Raw genomic sequence first — 18,844 nt, 5'->3', positions numbered from 1 at the left:
GTATCGTATTGTATTGTCTCATATTGTATTGTCATTTTGTATTGTAGTGTAGTGTATCGTATGGTAGGACCCACATAACCTATAGTTTGTTAAATGTGTTTTTCTTTTCTTATTAATTTTACAAACTCAAGCTGGCCTGCTCACCCTCATCTCCCCCCTTTCTGTATCAGACCATATTTTCTCAGCTGTCAAAGACACACCAGAGCCGTGTTCACTGTTGAAGTCACTGTCAGCTTTCTTCAGACTTCTGGTTGAAAGCAGACGTCACTCTGAGTTTAAACTAGTCTTCACTGCTCCCTCAGAAAAAGACTCTTTACATGAACATCTGTCTAAACTACAACTAAATGAAAATCACCTTACATGTACATCATGTGTGTGAGCGTCATTGTCCCTAACGGAGGTAAACTGCCACATCACACGCTGACCCCCCGCCCTAAGCGTAGCTGTCGGAGGAGATCAGGCGCTTTGGAGGCAACGTGGCCTGACAAGCCCACCAGCGTGGGTTCATGGAGTTAAGACAGACACACACATGGAAAAACATGCACAGTAACACACACAACAAATGCAAGGACTAACAACAGATATCAAAGAGAACATTCTCCAGTGTTCCCAGGGGCATTGGAAAGAAAACAAGTCTTACATAAATGCTAATGTATCATAGAAATAAGCCAAATACACACACACAACCACACACACACTTTTATATAGGCTGAGTGAATAGTTGGGTTTTGTTTTGTGCAGTATCTCTTTCCTTTATCTCTTGAGGTCACTCCGTTTGAACATCATGAGGCCTCCACACTTCTTCCTGACTGTCCTCGGCTCACCTCAGGGACGACGGTGTTTGAAACTCTGCATGTGTTTGTGTGTTTGTGTGTGTGTGTGTGTGTGTGAGTGTGTGTGCAAATCTGCAGAAGACTTGGACATGACAAAGGGGCCCTCAAAGCGGTGGCTGCAGGGGAGGGAAAACTAAGTGAGTGAGTGAGTGAGTGAGTGAGTGAGTGAGTGAGTGAGTGAGTGAGTGAGTGAGTGAGTGTGTGAGTGTGTGTGTGTGTGTGTGTGTGTGTGTGTGTGTGTGTGTGTGTGTGTGTGTGTGTGTGTGTGTGTGCAGTCAATAACGGGAGCAGAAAATGTCCATTAAAAAGCTCCATCTCTAACTCTACTTGTAAATTAGGTATTGAGCCATTGGTGGGGAGCGGCTATGCTGCCACACAGCCATGACGCTCAGTGTGAGAGCATGTCTCTCCCTCACTCTGTGTATGTGTGTGTGTGTGTGTGTGTGTGTGTGTGTTTCCATGTGCCCTGTGGTGCTTTTTTTCAGTTTGAGGTGGAGGATTCTTGATGGGCTGTGACAGACGTAGCGGTTGAACAGGGAGGGCAGCGACCTGAGAGTCAGTCAAGTGGTGGTCTGGATACGGCTAAAGGCATTTATAGGTGACACGGTGAGGGACTTTTACGGTTTGGGGAGGAGACGACAGAGAGCTGACCCACCGTGTCGGGAACCATAGGGTGCTTACAAGCTGCACAAACACATTTACCCCAACCCTCTACTTTTGTTCTTCTTTGGATGCAATTTTTGCTCTGTGTTATTTTCTTGGATGTGTTTTCTTAAGGTACTGTGAAGTTGAAGTCAGTAAATAATTCTACTTTTGCACCACTCTTGAAAAACCTTACATTTGCACGCCACGGGTTCCCTCTTTCACATATGCTTACATCTCCATTCCCTGTGCCTAGACATATAATTTGTCCAGATCAGCAGCAAAGGCTTTTTGAATAAGAATTGCTTCTATTGATGAAAACCAATATGTTTAGAGCTTCAACAGTACAGGTTGTTCTTTATTATACAAGGTCTGTTTCATTCTAGTGAAATGTTACAGGAAACATGCGCAAGTCAAGACCCAAACTGGAAGATTCCTCAAATCTTAACAGCTGTTAAAAATGTGAGACACCCCACACTTGACGACAGTTTTGTTCTCAAGGAAGAGTGTCGCAACCAAGGATGTGACCAACGCAGCACACCACGCGCTAACAGATTCAATCCACCACCAATCCCTGATCCGACACTCAAAATTGGAAATCTTGCGAAATTTCTTGCGATTTTAAAGTCAATAAACAGCTGGCTAGTACGTCTTCTGTGGTAGAAACAGTCTCGTACATTTTCAATGGACCTGTTGTATAAACATAAAGTTGGTCTTCTATTTCTGACGTCCAAGATAACTTTATGCATTTCCTGTTGTTGCTATTGCTGCTTTATTGTACTTCTGGCTTCATGCAACTTGCTTCTCAACTTGCTATTATTTCGTACATACAACAGGGTATCTGATTGTATATATTAACCCTCCTGTTACGTTGCGGGTCAAATTGACCCTTTTTAAAGTGCAAAAGTCTAAAAAAATTTAAAAGTATTTTTTCGGTATGAACCGTCTGCTGCTTGGCTTAATAGGTCAAATCAACATGTATAATTAAAATGGTTCATTTCACATTTTAGGCAATATATGCCTTCCTAACTAGTTAAAAACAGCCTAAAAATCTGGGCAGCATGTGTAAGAAGAGGTTTCTCCTGTTAATTTATCAACATCACTTCATAAAAAATAAAAATAAAATATATGTAATGTAAAACTATTGCATTTATATCTAAGTCTTTCCAGTGTGCATTTAAAAAAGTTTTAAAGGTGACATATCATGCAAAATTGACTTTTTAATGGTTCTCTACCTGAAATATGTGTCCCTGACATGTCTACAAACCCCCCGAGAATAAAAAAAATCCATTCTGCCCCTGTTCTGATTTCTACACATTTCAGTAAATGTGTGTGAAACGAGCCGTTTCAGACTTCTGTGTTTTTGTTACGTAACAACAATATCCGGTCTGTCACGGAGTCAGAGCTCGGAGCTTGTTCAGCCCATAGACTGTATAAAATAATACTCAATCCCCTCCTCCGTTTTTCATTACCTGCACAAATGTGTGCTAACAAGGAGCTTAGGAGGGAGGCATGCTAGTTGTAGGCTGTCTTAATAAACACAAAGGTCAGTTTTACTCCCCACGTCTGCAGATTTGAAGATCTAGTGGATGATTTTTATTTATCATGGATAAGTGCTAGCGCTAGTTAGCATAGCTACATAGCTACATGTCGTAGCTGTAGCTGTGTACCAAGACACACGTCGACATACTGACAAATAAAACAACAAGAAACACAGAATCTGTGACCAATCCTTCAGAAAAGATCCCGCTGCCTTTCTGGCAGAGGTCGGTTTTACTCCCCATGTCTGCAGATTTGAAGATCTAGTGGATGATTTTTATTTATCATGGATAAGTGCTAGCGCTAGTTAGCATAGCCACATAGCTACATGTTCGTAGCTGTGTACCAAGACACACGTCGACATACTGACAAATAAAACAACAAGAAACACTAAATCTGTGACCAATCCTTCAGAAAGGTCCTGCTACAGGCGCCTCTCCATCAGGATCAGATTCAGAGGGTTGAAGTAACGCGATCTCTGAGCAGCCGTGTATATTCAGCCAACATGTAAACATTAGATTCAACGTGCTGGAGAGCCGAGGCACATCCACTTCCTGAGGGGGCGTGGTCAGAGGGAAAACAGAGTGTTCTGAGGAGGACTGAAGAAGAGGGCTTTTCAGGCATGCCAAAATCTGATTTCAAAGTGTTTTTTTGAGCATAAATTTTAAAGACATGTTTTGAGGACCTCTTAGACCAATATATATTGATTAAAAAAGCGTGATATGTCACCTTTAATGTGAATTTTCATGAAAAACAAGTGAGACATCCTCATTAAGCCATGATCTGTGAGAATTAAAGAACACCATTGCACTAAATATTGATATAAATGGTTAGTAATGGAGTTAACAATGAGATTCAAAAAATGTTTTGGGAATTATTTTGGGTTCTGACACTTTTGGATAATTAAATATACCCCAGGTCAAATTGACCCAGGAACATTATTGCTGTTCCTCAGAAACGAACAAAACAGGAGGGTTAAACATATCTCAAATCAGTGTTGTCACGATTTTCCATGGAGCAGATGGTGGGAAGTAAAATCGCTTATAAAAACTCTCAAACCACCGGAGAATATGTCACAATAATCTGAAGAACAACCAAATCAGGACTTTGCTGACTTTTGTCCAAAAGGGGAATCAGGGCTGAATTAGGCCAGATTATCTTGTAGTGTGTAACCCACTTTAGATGACATCACTTTCTTTATGTGTGCTTCTGAAGGGTGTGTGTTTTTTACTTCTGGCAGGTAAAGAAGGGATATTTGGTTGGATTTGATTGTATGAGTGAAATATAAAGATAAGATAAGATTTGTTTTGTATGAATGCATGCATGTAGGATGTAGGATTAAATAAGTTGTTACTTCTTCCTACTCATTTTTGCACATGTAAATTAAAATCTTTCAGTGCATGCTGATGGAGATTATTATAATTTTTTTAATCTATGTATTTATTTTGATATTATTATCAAAATAAATGTATATATTTTTACAGTTTTTTCTTTTCTTTTTTTACTAATTTTTTCAATTTTTTTTAGATGTACATGTTCAAAATAAAGACATCAAATCAAATCAAATGTAGTTTGAAGATTATTAAAAACCGTTACATAAAATGTGTGGTTTTATCATCACTGCAATCTTGTATAAAGCTGCTGTAGATGCTCATATGTGATTGGTCAGCAATATATGTGAGCAGGGGGTGTAAAAAAAAAAAGGGAGCCATTGATTGGTGTTAATTTTTTTAGGGGTGTATTTCCCCCCCTAACATCAATGCAGTATTATTAGAGTCCTAATCTTTCTATTGCTACTGTTCCCCTCTTTCTTCATTTCAAACAATACTTCAACAGCTCACGTGGCGCTCCCCACACATGTACTCTGTCCATCCTCTCTGCTTGGGGACGGCTCATAAGCGACAACATATCTGCTACAACATGAAACATTGTTTGCCCACGAGGCCTCATTTTGGCGCAGAGAACCTCCTGTATGGAAACACTCACACTCCCATGAGGCATATCATCAGTGTCCAAACCCGAGCCTTTACAGCATTGGCAGCAGCAGACTGTGTCACATGATCCCCCTTCTTCCAATAGAGTGTGTGAAGCACACGGCACAATTGCACTTTGATAAATGGAACAGCCCGTCCCTGGAGGCTTCCTGTGCATGTGTGAGCCTCCTTCCTGATTTCCTGTATGGATTCTTACATGCAGCTCAAGGTGTGACTACACTTCTAAGCAGCCTATTTCATCTTCATCTACAGCTTCAACCCCCATTAACACAATTACCGTGTGGTGCAACCGCTGTGCTATCAACCACGCTGGGGACTCTGATTGCAAACTGAAAGAAAACTACACTACCCATGAGGCAATGTGTGAAAATAAAGACAGGGATGCACAAAAAAATGGAATACCTGCATCTTATGTGAGGTGACACTTAAAAGGCTGCCCTTCTGTCCACTTGAAGCTACTTAAAATCCTCTTCTCTACACTTGTACATGAAGAGTGCGGCCTCAGGGTGAGTGCAGCAACAAAAGAGAGGAAGAAGATGAAAGACTTCAAAAAATATAAAACCACATTTCCCAGAGGGCTGCTGGGTAATTAAAGATTCCGGGACTCTCATCTTGGGAGCCACCTCACAGCTGTTTCCCCAATAGCCTGCCTTCTGCCGACACACAGCAGTGAAACTTTTAGATAAAGATCTTAAGCATGTCTTTACAAACATTAGTCTAAGGCAGGGGTTCCCAAAGTGTGGGTTGGGACCATAGACTGTATAAAATATGGACGTAGGATCTGTGACGTTACCCATCTGTTTCTGAAGCGCTGTTTTGAGGCCAATCGTCGTCGGCAGCCATATTGCTGCTGCTTTAAGCCTCCTAGCCAACAGCTACAGTGTTCCCGTCTGTCAATCAAGTCAGCTGTGTCTCTCATTGGAAGACTCGTAATCTCAATATCTTTGAAATTGCCGGGTTAGAAAAAAATTCACCCCCCTCACAGTGTGCGGCGATCAAGAAATGAGCTATCCAGACTACACTCGTCTTTTGTACCAGGCTGTAAACATGTTTATTTCTGCAGTAAAGATCGCCTTTTTCCCATTCATGTGTATGTGACTTCCAGTACTTCCGGAGCCAGCCTCAAGCAGATCCTCAATGAACTTCAGTTTTTAACACTTCTGCATTGGACTCATATTTTTAGACCAGAGGTTGCCACTTGATCTTTTTTAAAAAAGTTTTACCTTGTTTTCTTATGTTTATCTTCCCCTTTGTTTGTACTGCTTATTATTATTATTTTTGTATTTTCAGTCTTTTTTTTTTTTTCTTCTCTTTGTTGGTTTTGTGTTACTTATATGAGTTGTAAGTTCTGCTTATTTTTTACTTCTTCAATTTTAATCAAATCAATAAAATAATAATAATAAAATCAAATAATTAAATAATAACTTTTTCATAATTGTTACTTTATAAGCTCTTGTTTGCTTTATACATTTTTTTGCACATTCTACTTTGCTACTGTGACACTTGAATTTCCCCGTTGTGGGATGATTAAAGGACTATCTGATCTTATCTCTTATCTTATACAATTTGTTAACTTGTGGTTAACAAAGAAGTAGTGATCTAAAAATAGTACATTTTACCAATTATAGTAAAACATATCCACAAAAATAGTCGCTAAACTTGAAATAAAACCTTGAAAATAGAAAATGTAATGAGTTTTCGGCCTTTCTTTTTGCCAGATGACTCCTAAGTTTAGGGTTTGGTGAACAATTAATTATCAAAAGTATCAGTAGCAGTAGGTTAACTCATAACGGCACAGGAAACACAGACACATGCCCATAGAGGTAGGCAAATTTTCTGCAGACCAGCTAAATGAAGCCACATTAAATCACTTTGAGGGACAGTGGGGGTTGCGAGTCTTTGGCACCAATATTTTGGGGGTTGAAAAGTTTGGGAACCCCTGGTCTAAGGTGTTCCTCTCTCTCTACATCTCAATGGAAACCCTGCTGTGGTCGATACAGCAGGACTCGTCCCTGTTGGTGATTGATAATAATTGTACTGGCGAAGGAGTGACAGACTCTTCTGTGTCTGTAATTGACTTGTCATTAGCAAACAGCAGATTAGTAGCTTGTAACTCTAATGCATTTTAGGGGAGGTGTAGCACCAATGTCAGTTAGTGGAGGTGACTGGGCGAGACGTGGAGCGCCCGGTGGCCTGACGGAGCTGTGAATCAGTCATGTCGTTTTGCGGCTGCTGACAGAAAACACTGGTGAGGAGCAGCCGAGCACAAAAGATAGTGCTTCTAACCACACAGCAATCTTCCAATTGAGCTGTCATGACAGACTCATTTCAGCTACATCTGCCACCAAAACCAAAAAAGAGGTTTTCTGGTCAAAGATAGCTCCTGCGGGCGCTTAAAACTTGTGTAACCAATCAGATAGAAAGAAGCATTTCTAGTGTATCGAATTACCCGTCAAGTACTGAACTTTTTCACTGTCTCTTTTAAATACAAGCCTAAAGAACACATTTCCTCAGTGTGCGTGTGCTTTCACTGGAAAATATAAAAGACAGGCGTTACGGTCAGCTCATTGTAGGCTCACAGGGCAGAATCAGCTGATACAAGTTCTGAATAATTGCACATAACAGCATTTTAAATCAGTGCTCATTACGAGGCCAACATCAGGTCTGATCCGAGTGCCTCTCCACTTTAATTCCTGGGGATTATTGTTCATCGTGACATATCACTAAAAGACAATATGCAAATAAGCGCACGCAAACAGCCAAATGAGTCGCCTTCTGCTGCTGACATGAAGCGCTCGAGCTGAGTGTGGGTAACAAGAGCAGAGAAGGTTAAAAAAAGAACACAAGGAGAGAGTGTGTGAGAGTGAGTGAATATCAGAGCAGAGAAAAAGTAATAATGACAAGTGTGGTTGGAGAAGAGAGGGAGTGATGTGCAGAAGGCGGGGAGACGGAGCAGGGAGAGGAGTGGAGAGTACAGGGGGCGAGTAAACAAGGAAGGAGTGATGGAGAGGAGAGCGCAGGAGAGATAAGAGGCCAGAGGAAGAAGAGGAGGAAAAAACTTGAGTGATGTGGGAAGAGGCGGGGGAAATAATGGAGGAAATCAGACTCCAGACATTCAGAGGCATGGAGGTAGAGAGAGAGAGAGAGAGAGAGAGAGAGAGAGAGAGAGAGAGAGAGAGAGAGAGAGAGAGAGAGAGAGGTAGAGAGAGAGAGAGAGAGAGGTAGAGAGAGAGAGAGAGAGAGGTAGAGAGGGAGAGGTAGAGAGAGAGGTAGAGAGAGAGAGAGAGAGAGAGAGAGAGGTAGAGAGAGAGAGAGAGAGAGGTAGAGAGAGAGAGAGAGAGAGAGAGAGAGAGGTAGAGAGAGAGAGAGAGAGAGCGAGAGAAGAGAGAGAGGAGAGAGATAGGAGAGAGAGAGGAGAGAGAGAAGAGAGAGAGAGAGAGAGAGGAGGGAGAGAGAGAGAGAGAGAGAGAGGAAAGAAGAGAGAGGGAGAGGAGAGGAGAGAGAGAGAGAGAGAGAGAGAGAGGAGAGAGTAGAGAGAGAGTAGAGAGAGAGAGAGAGAGAGAGATAGAGAGAGAGAGAGAGAGAGGAGAGAGAGGTAGGAGAGAGAGAGAGAGGTAGAGAGAGAGTAGTAGAGAAGAGGAGAGAGAGAGAGAGAGAGAGAGAGAGAGAGAGAGAGAGAGAGAGAGAGAGAGAGAGAGAGAGAGGAGAGAGAGAGAGGAGAAGAGAGAGAGAAGAGAGAGGTAGAGAGAGAGAGAGAGAGAGGTAGAGAGAGAGAGAGAGGAGAGAGAGGAGAGAGAGAGAGAGAGAGAGAGAGAGAGAGAGAGAGAGAGAGAGAGAGAGAGAGAGAGAGAGAGAGAGGTAGAGAGAGAGAGAGAGAGAGAGAGAGAAGGAGGGAGGCAAGTGTGTTTTTTGTGAGCGAGTGTGTGCCAACGTGGCACCAAGCCCATGCGAGCAGTGGATAGTTGATGGTGCCAGGACAATTTAAGGATGGCTTAGTGCTGCGCCTGAGGTGGAGACGGCATAAAGTCAGTGTGTGAGTCTCAGGTCAGAGATGGACAGGAGCACTCCAAATGTAGGGTAATAAAAAGGAGTACATACTAGGGAGTGTGTTAAGTCGATTAAATGATTAAATGACATCACCCTTGCTAGTTGGCATCAGAACTACTACTCCGTAAAACAGTTTAATAATACTTTTATTATTGTGGGACAAAGCTGCCAATAGCCTGTAGTTGGGACTGTCATGTGGAAGTTAACCTGCAAAGAGAACGGAAGGATGGTGGTGCTAGATCTGCTATGGGTAGCCACAAACTAGAAATTAGTTGCTTCAGAACATCCCTAGTATATACTGTAAAGAAGTATCTACTGTTCAAGTACGGCCAATATATGTTGAATTTTAGTCGCCAAAGTTGACAGATTTGTCCTATTTCACAGGTATACTATGACTCTAAATAATAACTTTTGTTTTAGGGACTTAAAAACCTTTCAAAACTTTCAAAAAGGTTCAACAGATATCTTTGACAGACCGATACAATATGAAAGAAAGCAAGAAATAAAGAGTCAAACAAAGCCAGACCACTGTGCTGCAATCAAGATAAAGTAAGAGCAAGAGGATGGAAGATGTAAAGCCAGACGACAGAAATATGATGAAAGCTAAGGACAGCAAAAGACAAAGAAAAAGCCTTTAATGGAATGTGAATATAAAGAAATGAATAAAAGGCAAGAGTTTATAAAAGCAAGTCGACATAAAAGGCCTTAAGAGGTGATTTAATGATGCTTTACAGCTGCTAACAGCTTAAGTAATACTTCAATATAACCACCCTGAAATTATGAGTGATCCTGGAGGTTTTAATGAAGTTTGCTCCTGTTATTATCAGTTATCTCTGCGCTTGCTGATGCCTTATTGATTCAACTCTACACTTACTTATTCCAATTCCCATTTTTGTGATGGAGGAAAATCAATGCTCTCTTATTCACGCATTTGCTCGATTATATAATGAAGTGAAAAACAAATTTCCTTTCCCCAACTCAGGAATAGCAGCAGGCAGCGGAGCAATCAGACCTAATGACATGGTTGACACTGCTCTAATCTGGCTATCTGGGGCACGCGTAATTGTTGAGCTCTGCAAACAGCTAATTTATGATCCTCACATGATGATAGCATTGACACAGGCTGCCACTTTGCTAGCAGCCAATTGTACCTGACAATCTACAGAGTACAGCAGGCCCAGTTGCCTTAGGGGAACGCGCCATCACACTCGACTTTGTTACAAATTGATTTCTGCAGAAATCTCAGGCTCTATATCTGGATTTTAAAATGCCTGAGTGGTGACAAATAAAAAGGAAGAGTGGAGGGAGAAACAAAGAGATGGGTAATGTGATGCTGAAAGACAACAGAGATGTATCTTTGAGGGGTGTAGAGAGAGGGTAAAAAAAAATCTGACAGTTCCCAGCCTCTAAAGCTTAAAATACCATGAAACTGTCTATAATACCAAGTACTAAGTCAATTCCTAAAAGACAGAAAGTGATGGTTTGTAGAGTCATGTTGTTTTTAAGGCAGTGCTGCCTGAGGGCCTGATTATCAGGACAACACAGTATTGGTTTTTGGACTTCTCCCTTCTGTAGAGAGATTTCTCCAGCTTCTCTGAATCCTTTAAAGGTATTATGTACGGTTCATCAGGGTTCCCAAAAAGAGGGTCGGTGGAACACTAGTGGGGGGGGGTCCTGAGATGTCTTCTAGAATGTGTTATTTCTTTTATCTTAAGTAATCTAAAATTGCATATTTTACTGATTATTGTATAGACAAAACAAGTAGTCAGGGTTTGAAATAAAACATTGCAAATACACATTTTTTCATTAGTTTTCTGCCTTTCTTTGTTGCTGATGACTCCTAAGGTTAGGGTAAGAGTTAGGGTTAGTGAACAGTCGATTAACAAAAGCATCATTAGCAGCAGGTTAATTCTCAGCAGCACAGGAAACAATTCCAAATTGATTCAGCATGGAGGTAGCTAACTTTCTGCAGACCAGCTAAATGAAGTATGAAGCAACATTGAATAACTTCGAGTGACAGTGGGGGTCACAAGTCTTTGGCACCTATATTTTGGGGGTCCCGGGGTGCAAAGTTTGGAAACCCCTGTTGTGGAACACTAAACCCCCAAATTATTTATTTTCTTTTTTTTTTTAAGTTATATTTTGAGGCTTTTTTGCCTTCATGATAGGACAGCTGAAGAGAGACAGGAAATGTGGGGAGTAGAGAGAGGGGGAAGACATGCAGTGAATTGTCGACTGTCCGGGAGTCGAACCGGCAACCTTCTGCGACGAGGACTATAGCCTCTATGTGGTGAACCCTTTAAACCTTGATTTCTGAGAGACTCAGCCTCACTGGAGTGCCCTTTCACTCAATCGTATAACCAATCTGTTGCAAGTTCAGCCAATCAGCTGGCAGAAGTCCTTCCGGGTGTTTTTTAAACAATTTTAAAGCATTTTGGAACTTTTTCTGTTTTGTTGGCCCTGTCCCAACTTTTCTGACACGTTGATTGCATCAAATTTTCAATAATATGTATTTTTCATTAAAAAAAACCAATTCCTTCATATTTAATATGGTGTCTTTGCAGTATTTTCAAATTCATACAGGGTTTGGATGTTTGTATCAACCTTTTACACAGCGTCCTGACTTTTTCTGGAATCAAGTTTATGCACAATGCTGCTTGTTTTTCATAGTAAGCTTCTGATAAAAGCAATAATATCACAAACTGATGATCACCTAAAAAAAAAATAAAAGCCTCATAAACAGAAAATGCTGACCAGCTGGCCTGTGCGTCAAACAGATTTAACATTAAACACCAGAGTTTAATCTGATGGTCCGTCTTTAGCATGTAATGGATATCAATAGTATGAAATGCATACGGCGCCCGACTTAGGCTTTTTGGGTCATTCCGTTATGTAGGACAAAAGGGCAGTTGTACTTTAATCCCGCACTTTGTCGTCTATTCTCACCTCTGGGTCACTCTGTTCCCCCTCACTAAGTACATCATATCAATCATGATGTGGCTTACTGTCCTTCCACCCACCTCCTACTTCCACTGCCTCCTGCCTTTCTTTTAATAAACCACTTCCATACAATCAGGAACCAGAGGCCGCCATCCATATGATCATTTTTCGCCTACACTTTTGAAAATGACTGTTTATCCTTGGTATCCACCATACTGTTGTATAGGGCGCCCATATGGCGTGCATAGTGGGCTCCAGTGAATGTAAGGCTTAGGGCACAAATGCACTTGAAAGAAGAGATAAAAACCCCAAATGGATGAATATCCCTCACTGCTCTTCGTCTCTTGGGACAATGCCATCCTCAAAGACTGGTGTTAACCTTCAGTGCACTTATGACTCACTATTGATAGTTGCTGAAGTGCCAGTGAACGTTACAGCCCATCTGTTATGCAATGCTTAACACTGGAGTACAGATTACAATGAGCATGTTCCAATCCCCTGGAATGGATAATGAATAAAGAATGGAGTTAAAATGGAGCAGATAGGAGGGACAAAGGTCCATTTTACAAGAAGGCTGATAGTCTGGGCGAGTGAGAGGAGAGAAAGAGCCGGGGTCTGGATACTACGCTATCAAAAGCTCAAGGGGAACTTTCTAAAAAAGAGGAGAAGAATACAGGCACGAATTCAGAGGTCAACAAAAGGTTGTATCTTCGAAGAGTTTTTGGCTCTGCTGCCCCTGTGAGATAACATTTTCTGTTGTCACACCAGCAGCAGCTACAGGGCGCCTCATGAATCTTTGAGCCAGAGATGTGCCTCGCAAAAAAATAACTCCGGGGTCAACAAATAAAAGAATCAACAACAGATTGAACTGTAAAGTCTTCATCCAAAGCAGCACACGAGTCCAAACAGAGACAGGCGACTAGTGGTGAAAAAAAAAAAAGACTCAAATTTAAACTCGTAAAGGGCAACATTTAATCTAATGAAGGTACTTCTTTTGTTCAATTCAGTTTGTCGAGAAAACGTCCAGATAAAAAATACTCGTAGTGGTTTCCCAGAGTCCAAGGTGACTTTGTGTCATTTTGTCTGACCATGAGTCCAGAACATAAAAGATTCAATTATGGAGACAAAGACCAGCAGCAAATCCTCAAATAGGAGAAGCTGTGATGAGAGAATAGTGGGAGTTTCAGCTTGAAAAAGTGACCAGGACATTAAACAGCATGTCAGCATAGTGGCGGGATCGTTTACAGACTATTGGCTGATTGATATTGAGTTGATTTTGGAGTAAGTACATCAGCTCTATAACATGAGGTTTATCTTATGCTTAAAACAAGCTTGTACAAGTAAGAACAGAACCATTTGAGCGATATTAAAGGTAAACACACAATTAATCTATTCAATTCAAAAGTATATTCACAATTCAGGGCCCTGGAATAATTTCCAAGCCTTCCCTCCCCTCACTATACACATCAATGCATAAACATACTCTAGAATTCAGGTGTTTCAATCAGGCCCCTTATCTCCAGTGAAGGGCGATCTCAATGCTCCAGTATACCAAGACTTTTTACTCAATGCTATGCTTCCAACTTTGTGGCAACAGTTTGGGGGAAAGCCCTTTTCTATTCCAACATGAATGGGTTTGGAAGAACTTGAGAGCCCCGACCTCAACCCCATTGAGCACCTTTGGGATGAAGTGGAACTGAGATTGCGAGCCAGGCCTTCTCGTCCAACATCAGTGCCAGACCTCGTAAACGCTCTACAGAATGAATGGGCACAAGATCCCAAAGAAACACTCCAGAAGTGACTCCAAAGTGATGCCTCAACATGCAACTTTCAAATCTTTAATGTGTTGGCTGCCCACTATTGGTGGAGGTCAAAGCCAGGGCCAGAGATGACTCATCATAATTTCTTGTCTTTGTTTGAGTAGTTGAGACATTTAGTGGTGATCCATTATCAGCCTCATGTTGATTTGGCAGAGCTTTGACACAAGTTGGTCATGCTTTGCTAGTTGTAAAGAACTATGAGCATTGTTAAATATAATATAATATACATTTTATTTATATAGCACCTTTTGAAAACATTGCAGTGCTTTACAGAGTGTAAACAAAGGTAAGGTGAGCTAAAATGAGTTAAGTAAAAACAATAATAAAAACCATGCAGAAATTAAAAAGTCAGTGATGAGTTAAGAAGTAAAAGCACATTTAAAAAAGTGTGTTTTTAAAAGAGATTTAAAAGAGGACAAGGATGTGGCTTGCCTGATCTCCTCCGGCAGGTCATTCCAGAGTGACGGGGCCCTGACTGCAAAGGCCCGGTCACCTCTGGTTTTTAACTTTACTCTAGGAAGTTCTTAGAGGGACCTGCCGGAGGATCTAAGGCAGCAGTTGGAGACATACATTTTAAGGCATTCACTTAGGTACTCAGGGGCCAGTCCATTTATGGCTTTAAAAGTGAGAGTTAAAATCTTAAAATCAGTTCTGAAATCCACCTCCAATCAGTGAAGGGAGGCTAAAATTGATGGGATGTGTTCCCTTTTACTGGTATGTGTGAGGAGTCTGGCAGCTGCGTTTTGCACTAACTGGAGTTTTGAGAGGTTGTGTTTGCTTCAGCAGGTATAGAATGAGTTACAATAATCTAATCGAGAAGTTATGAATCCATGGATGACAATTTCTAGTTAAAGGTCGTCTTTTAATGCACCCCCTCCAAAGGTTGCACCCACCAGTTTGGAAATCACTGGGCTAAGCGTCCATTAAGAGGTCTGAAAAGTGGCCTCATCACACTCCAACTTGTTCTGCTCTGAGCATAGTAGCAGACTTTTTCTGAGGATTTATCAACCAGAAACGCTTTAGAGCTTACTTTAACACACTTGTAAGCACATTGGCAACACTTTCAGCTTGTTAAGCTCTCTCTAGATCTAAATATCCGTCTGTGGCCAGCGCGGAAAAGGCAATACCAGAGCCCCGGGCTGTTGAATATTAAGAGAAACCATTCGATCCGACGAAAACCTAAATCTGTGCGGCCTGTAAGGCTATTAGTCGTACGGCTGGAAGGGTTAATCACTGTCCTTTGTCTATAGGGTACATTACCCAGAGACGGCATTATGGTCTTTGGCTACTCTCAGGAGGTCAGAGGTCAAAGCACTCTTACAATGATGCACAGTGCTTTATTGACTTACTGGGAAGTGCTTTTATAGCTGCTCTTTAGTGAGGACAAAACAAGCCCTCATGTGAGGGGATAAATCGTGTAAAACAACGTCCACACGAACATATGTGCATACCTCCAGCCTCTGTTTTACATGAACGGTCATTTTCCTCATGTTTATGAGCAGCCACATACTCATCACTCCATTCTTTTTGTGTGTCTGAATTTTTTTAAATAAATGGCAGAGTGACTAATATTGGGGTTGGTGTGGAAGCAGTAATTGCAGCAGGAAAATATATCCACCACTTTTCTTTATCTTTCATGTACAGAGCGGCTTTGAGTCTGTGGGGAGAATTAGCATAATGAGGGGAGAGTAAATGAGCAACGCTTCATGGTTTGACAAAATGGCCGCCATCTGAGGCAAATTGTAGAGGTGTGTAAGTATATGTTGTGCGGCTGCGGGATTGACAAGCGCGGAGAGGTTTTTAATGTCCCACGATGTTCAAATTACCAAACCTGCAGGCGAGTCGGGCTGTCATTTCTCAAAAACAATCCATACAGGACAAACCGAGGGGGGGAAATGAGTGGGTAGATGCATGCTAGCGTGGACATGTTATAATTATTGGACTGTCAGAAAGCCATAGGCGGCGGTGCGGACCTTTTAACATTCAACGATACACAAGAGGCCTCTTTGCAGATGAGAACGCTCAACATTTACTGTGCGCCTAGAGTTAAGTAGCACCTCTTACAATTGATCCATGGACGCCATTGTCTATTTATAACAGTTGGCAAAAATATTGATCTATTGTGAACTACATGAACTGCGGAAACAAGAAGTAGGTAGAGATAGTGTGTCTTTTCTTTTTTGCATTTTTGGCATAAGCACAACAGCCCGAGTGGGCTGTAGGGAATCAATCAGAAATGTGCCTAAAATGACTCAAACTGACCTGATCAATGAAGTCTCTCGTTGACACAGGACAACCCCTGACCTTTCTTTTAATGCAGTTGGAGAATGTTCAAATATTCTCATGAACAAATAGAGTGAGTGGAAGTATTTTTCTTGGAGAGGATTCACGCCAGGAAAGAGAGGTCAAACTGTGTCGAACAACCTCCGTCTTCGCTCACGAAAAATAGGGGAGCAAGAGGAATTCGTATATACAGCCTAACCCAACAGGCTTCCCTCCCTGGATCTGCCTCCCTTGTCTTTTCTCTAGCATCTCTACACACTCCTTTCTCCATTTCCCCACTCCTCTCTTCCCTCATTAAAATAGGGGAATAGAGGGAGTGAGCTTCTGGCCTAACCCAGCGGGTAAGCTTGCTCCCTGAAGCCCCTGTTGCTCATTTCCCTCCTTCTATCTTCTTGCTTGGGTGTTGAACGATAGGGGCCTTATGGTATGTTACATAACTTATTGGTAGAGCACAACGGTTGGAGTGAAGGCATAAGGGGTTGGGTTTCATTGCTTAGCGCTTGTACAAATGACTACACAACCTTCAGCTTTGGTGGGACCAAACTAAAACGCCCAAGAACAAGAAACGGGTAAGGAAACACCAAAAGACTTCCCAAAATCTGTCAAACAATGTAGTTGGAGGCCTTCAAAGCTGGTTTTGGGACTTGAATCCCACCAGCCAGTTAACAAAACCAACCGTTTTCATTAAAGCATTTAAATACCTTGTGTTTTTTGATAAATGGACACTGGCAATATATAAATGATGACCCAACCTTCAGCTTTGGTGAGACCAAACTACATAGACTATGACAAAGAAACCACTCCATCCCAGTAAGGGCAAGAAGCACCAACAGAGGTGTCAAAATCTGCCTAAAAATGTAGTTTGAGGCCTTTCAAAGCTGATTTTGGGACTTGACTCTAGTTTCTTCACTCACCATCTTCTGCAGGTACTTCTCCTTGCGCACGTCCGTCATGACCAATCCCTCCTTCACCAGGCCCAGACCCACGTCGTCCTTGGTGTCGCCAAACTGTATTGTGACGAGTGGGCAGGTGGCTCCGGCGTACTCCACGTTCAACAGGCACTGGCTGTTGTGGATGTCCCGCACGATGCAGTCGACCACGTCAGCACGGGCGTCCTCCTAGAGAAGAGATCACAGGAAGAGGGGGAAGGTCAGGAAATGAGGCAGCAATGGATGGTGGGATTAGAGAAATGAAGGAAAAGTGGTCAAAAATAAAGGATGAGTTTATCTGGAGTCATTGATTTCCATTTGGGGGGTAACATTGAAGTGGGGGGAAACAGCCATTCACTCAGTGGGAACACACTCACACTGATTGATTACTGTTACATGATCACTCACTCTGTAATCCATCTGTCGTATCGCACAACAATTATCTACTCAACCGCTTCAACAGACTTTCTTGTGGCTGAACCATCTAATGCTCCACCTTTCCCCATCCTTCCTTCCTCTGTACTGCTCATTCTTCACTTATTCACCTCACTTCCTCTCCTTCCTTCCCTCCTCGTACCTTAAAGGCCAGAGTTTGATTGAGCACACATTGGAGGCTGCGTGTAATCCTGACCTCAAAAAAATAAACGAAGGAACTGCGTCTTCAGCGGCAGAAAGACACTCAGAAACAAAAAAAAAAGGGAAAAAATATCAGTCGCTGGCCATCATCCATCCCTCCCCTACACCATCCATCTCTCCGCTTCCCTTCATTCTCGCCCTGGTCTTGTCTCCATGGCAACCCCCTTCGAGCTAGCCGCCCTTGGGTATGTTCGTGTCTTTAATATGTGTGTGTGTGTGTGTGTGTGTGTGTGAGCGTGTGTGGGCAGGGTAGGCTTGTTCAATGCACAAAACTAAGGGCCTTCTTTGTCCCCGCTTTCCCCCTGGTCAACTTGTCACAGGCGCTGCAGGGGAGCTCAGGGCGAGAGAGAGAGGGAGAGAGGGAGCAGGAGAAGAGAAAAAGAGAGAGTGATGACACAGGAGGAGGCAGAAAGAAGAGCAGGAAGAGAGAATTACAAAACAAGAATACTTTGACGCTCGTGAGGGGGGAATACAAGATTAATGAGAGTCTCATGGTGACCCCCTCTTGTCCACCATATGTGCAGAGCAGACCTGCTTCAACGTGTTAAGGGCGGGCTAAAGTAATTGCTTCTTACGTCTTGTAAATCTATATAATTAGGCCTGCAGCTGGGTATTGTTTGGGGGGTTTCAATGGGGGTCAGTACGATCGCTCATTTTTACTGCTGCTTCTTGAAATCCGTCTTTTTTACCTTCTCACCGGCATACTAATGTTTTTATTAAAAAGCGCATGTCTCTGTTTAACACTACATTAGTGATAATTGTGTCACAGCACAAAACTACTAAGTAGATGTTGCTTTGATGAAATACAACATATAGACTTGAATTAGTCACATTAAATGTATTCACTGACATCAAAAGTGACATACCGTAAGTTGTGTAATAGAAGTTCCAGTGATGGGATGTAGTTTGTTTTTACTATCTTCCTTTTTGAAATCTTCCTGTGTTCAACGTTTCTATGCAGCTGTGTAGCTTCACTAGCCCAATCTACTTTCACCATCCTGTTGGCTACCGCAGTGGTTCCCAAAGTGTGGGTCAGGACCATAGACTGTATGAAATATGGACGCAGTATCCGTGATGTCACCCATCTGTTTCTGAAGCGCTGTTTTGAGGCCAATCGTCGGTGGCAGCCATATTGCTGCTGTCTAGCGATTGTGATGTAAAGAGGCGGGCTTTGAGCCTCC

General features: G+C 42.2%; 1 protein-coding gene across 1 annotated transcript in view; it reads right to left on the bottom strand.

Moving 5' to 3' along the window:
• snd1 (staphylococcal nuclease and tudor domain containing 1) overlaps positions 1–18,844 on the bottom strand; it is a 289,368-nt gene that overhangs the window by 13,013 nt on the left and 257,511 nt on the right. The window contains exon 22 of the mRNA XM_034673168.1: positions 17,013–17,216. Coding sequence (XP_034529059.1) covers positions 17,013–17,216 — 204 coding nt within the window. The remainder of the gene's footprint in view (positions 1–17,012; positions 17,217–18,844) is intronic.

Source organism: Notolabrus celidotus, chromosome 21 (genome assembly GCF_009762535.1).
Source record: "Notolabrus celidotus isolate fNotCel1 chromosome 21, fNotCel1.pri, whole genome shotgun sequence".
In the NCBI taxonomy this organism is placed as follows: Eukaryota; Metazoa; Chordata; class Actinopteri; order Labriformes; family Labridae; genus Notolabrus; species Notolabrus celidotus.
This window is presented reverse-complemented; position numbering and strand designations above follow the sequence as displayed.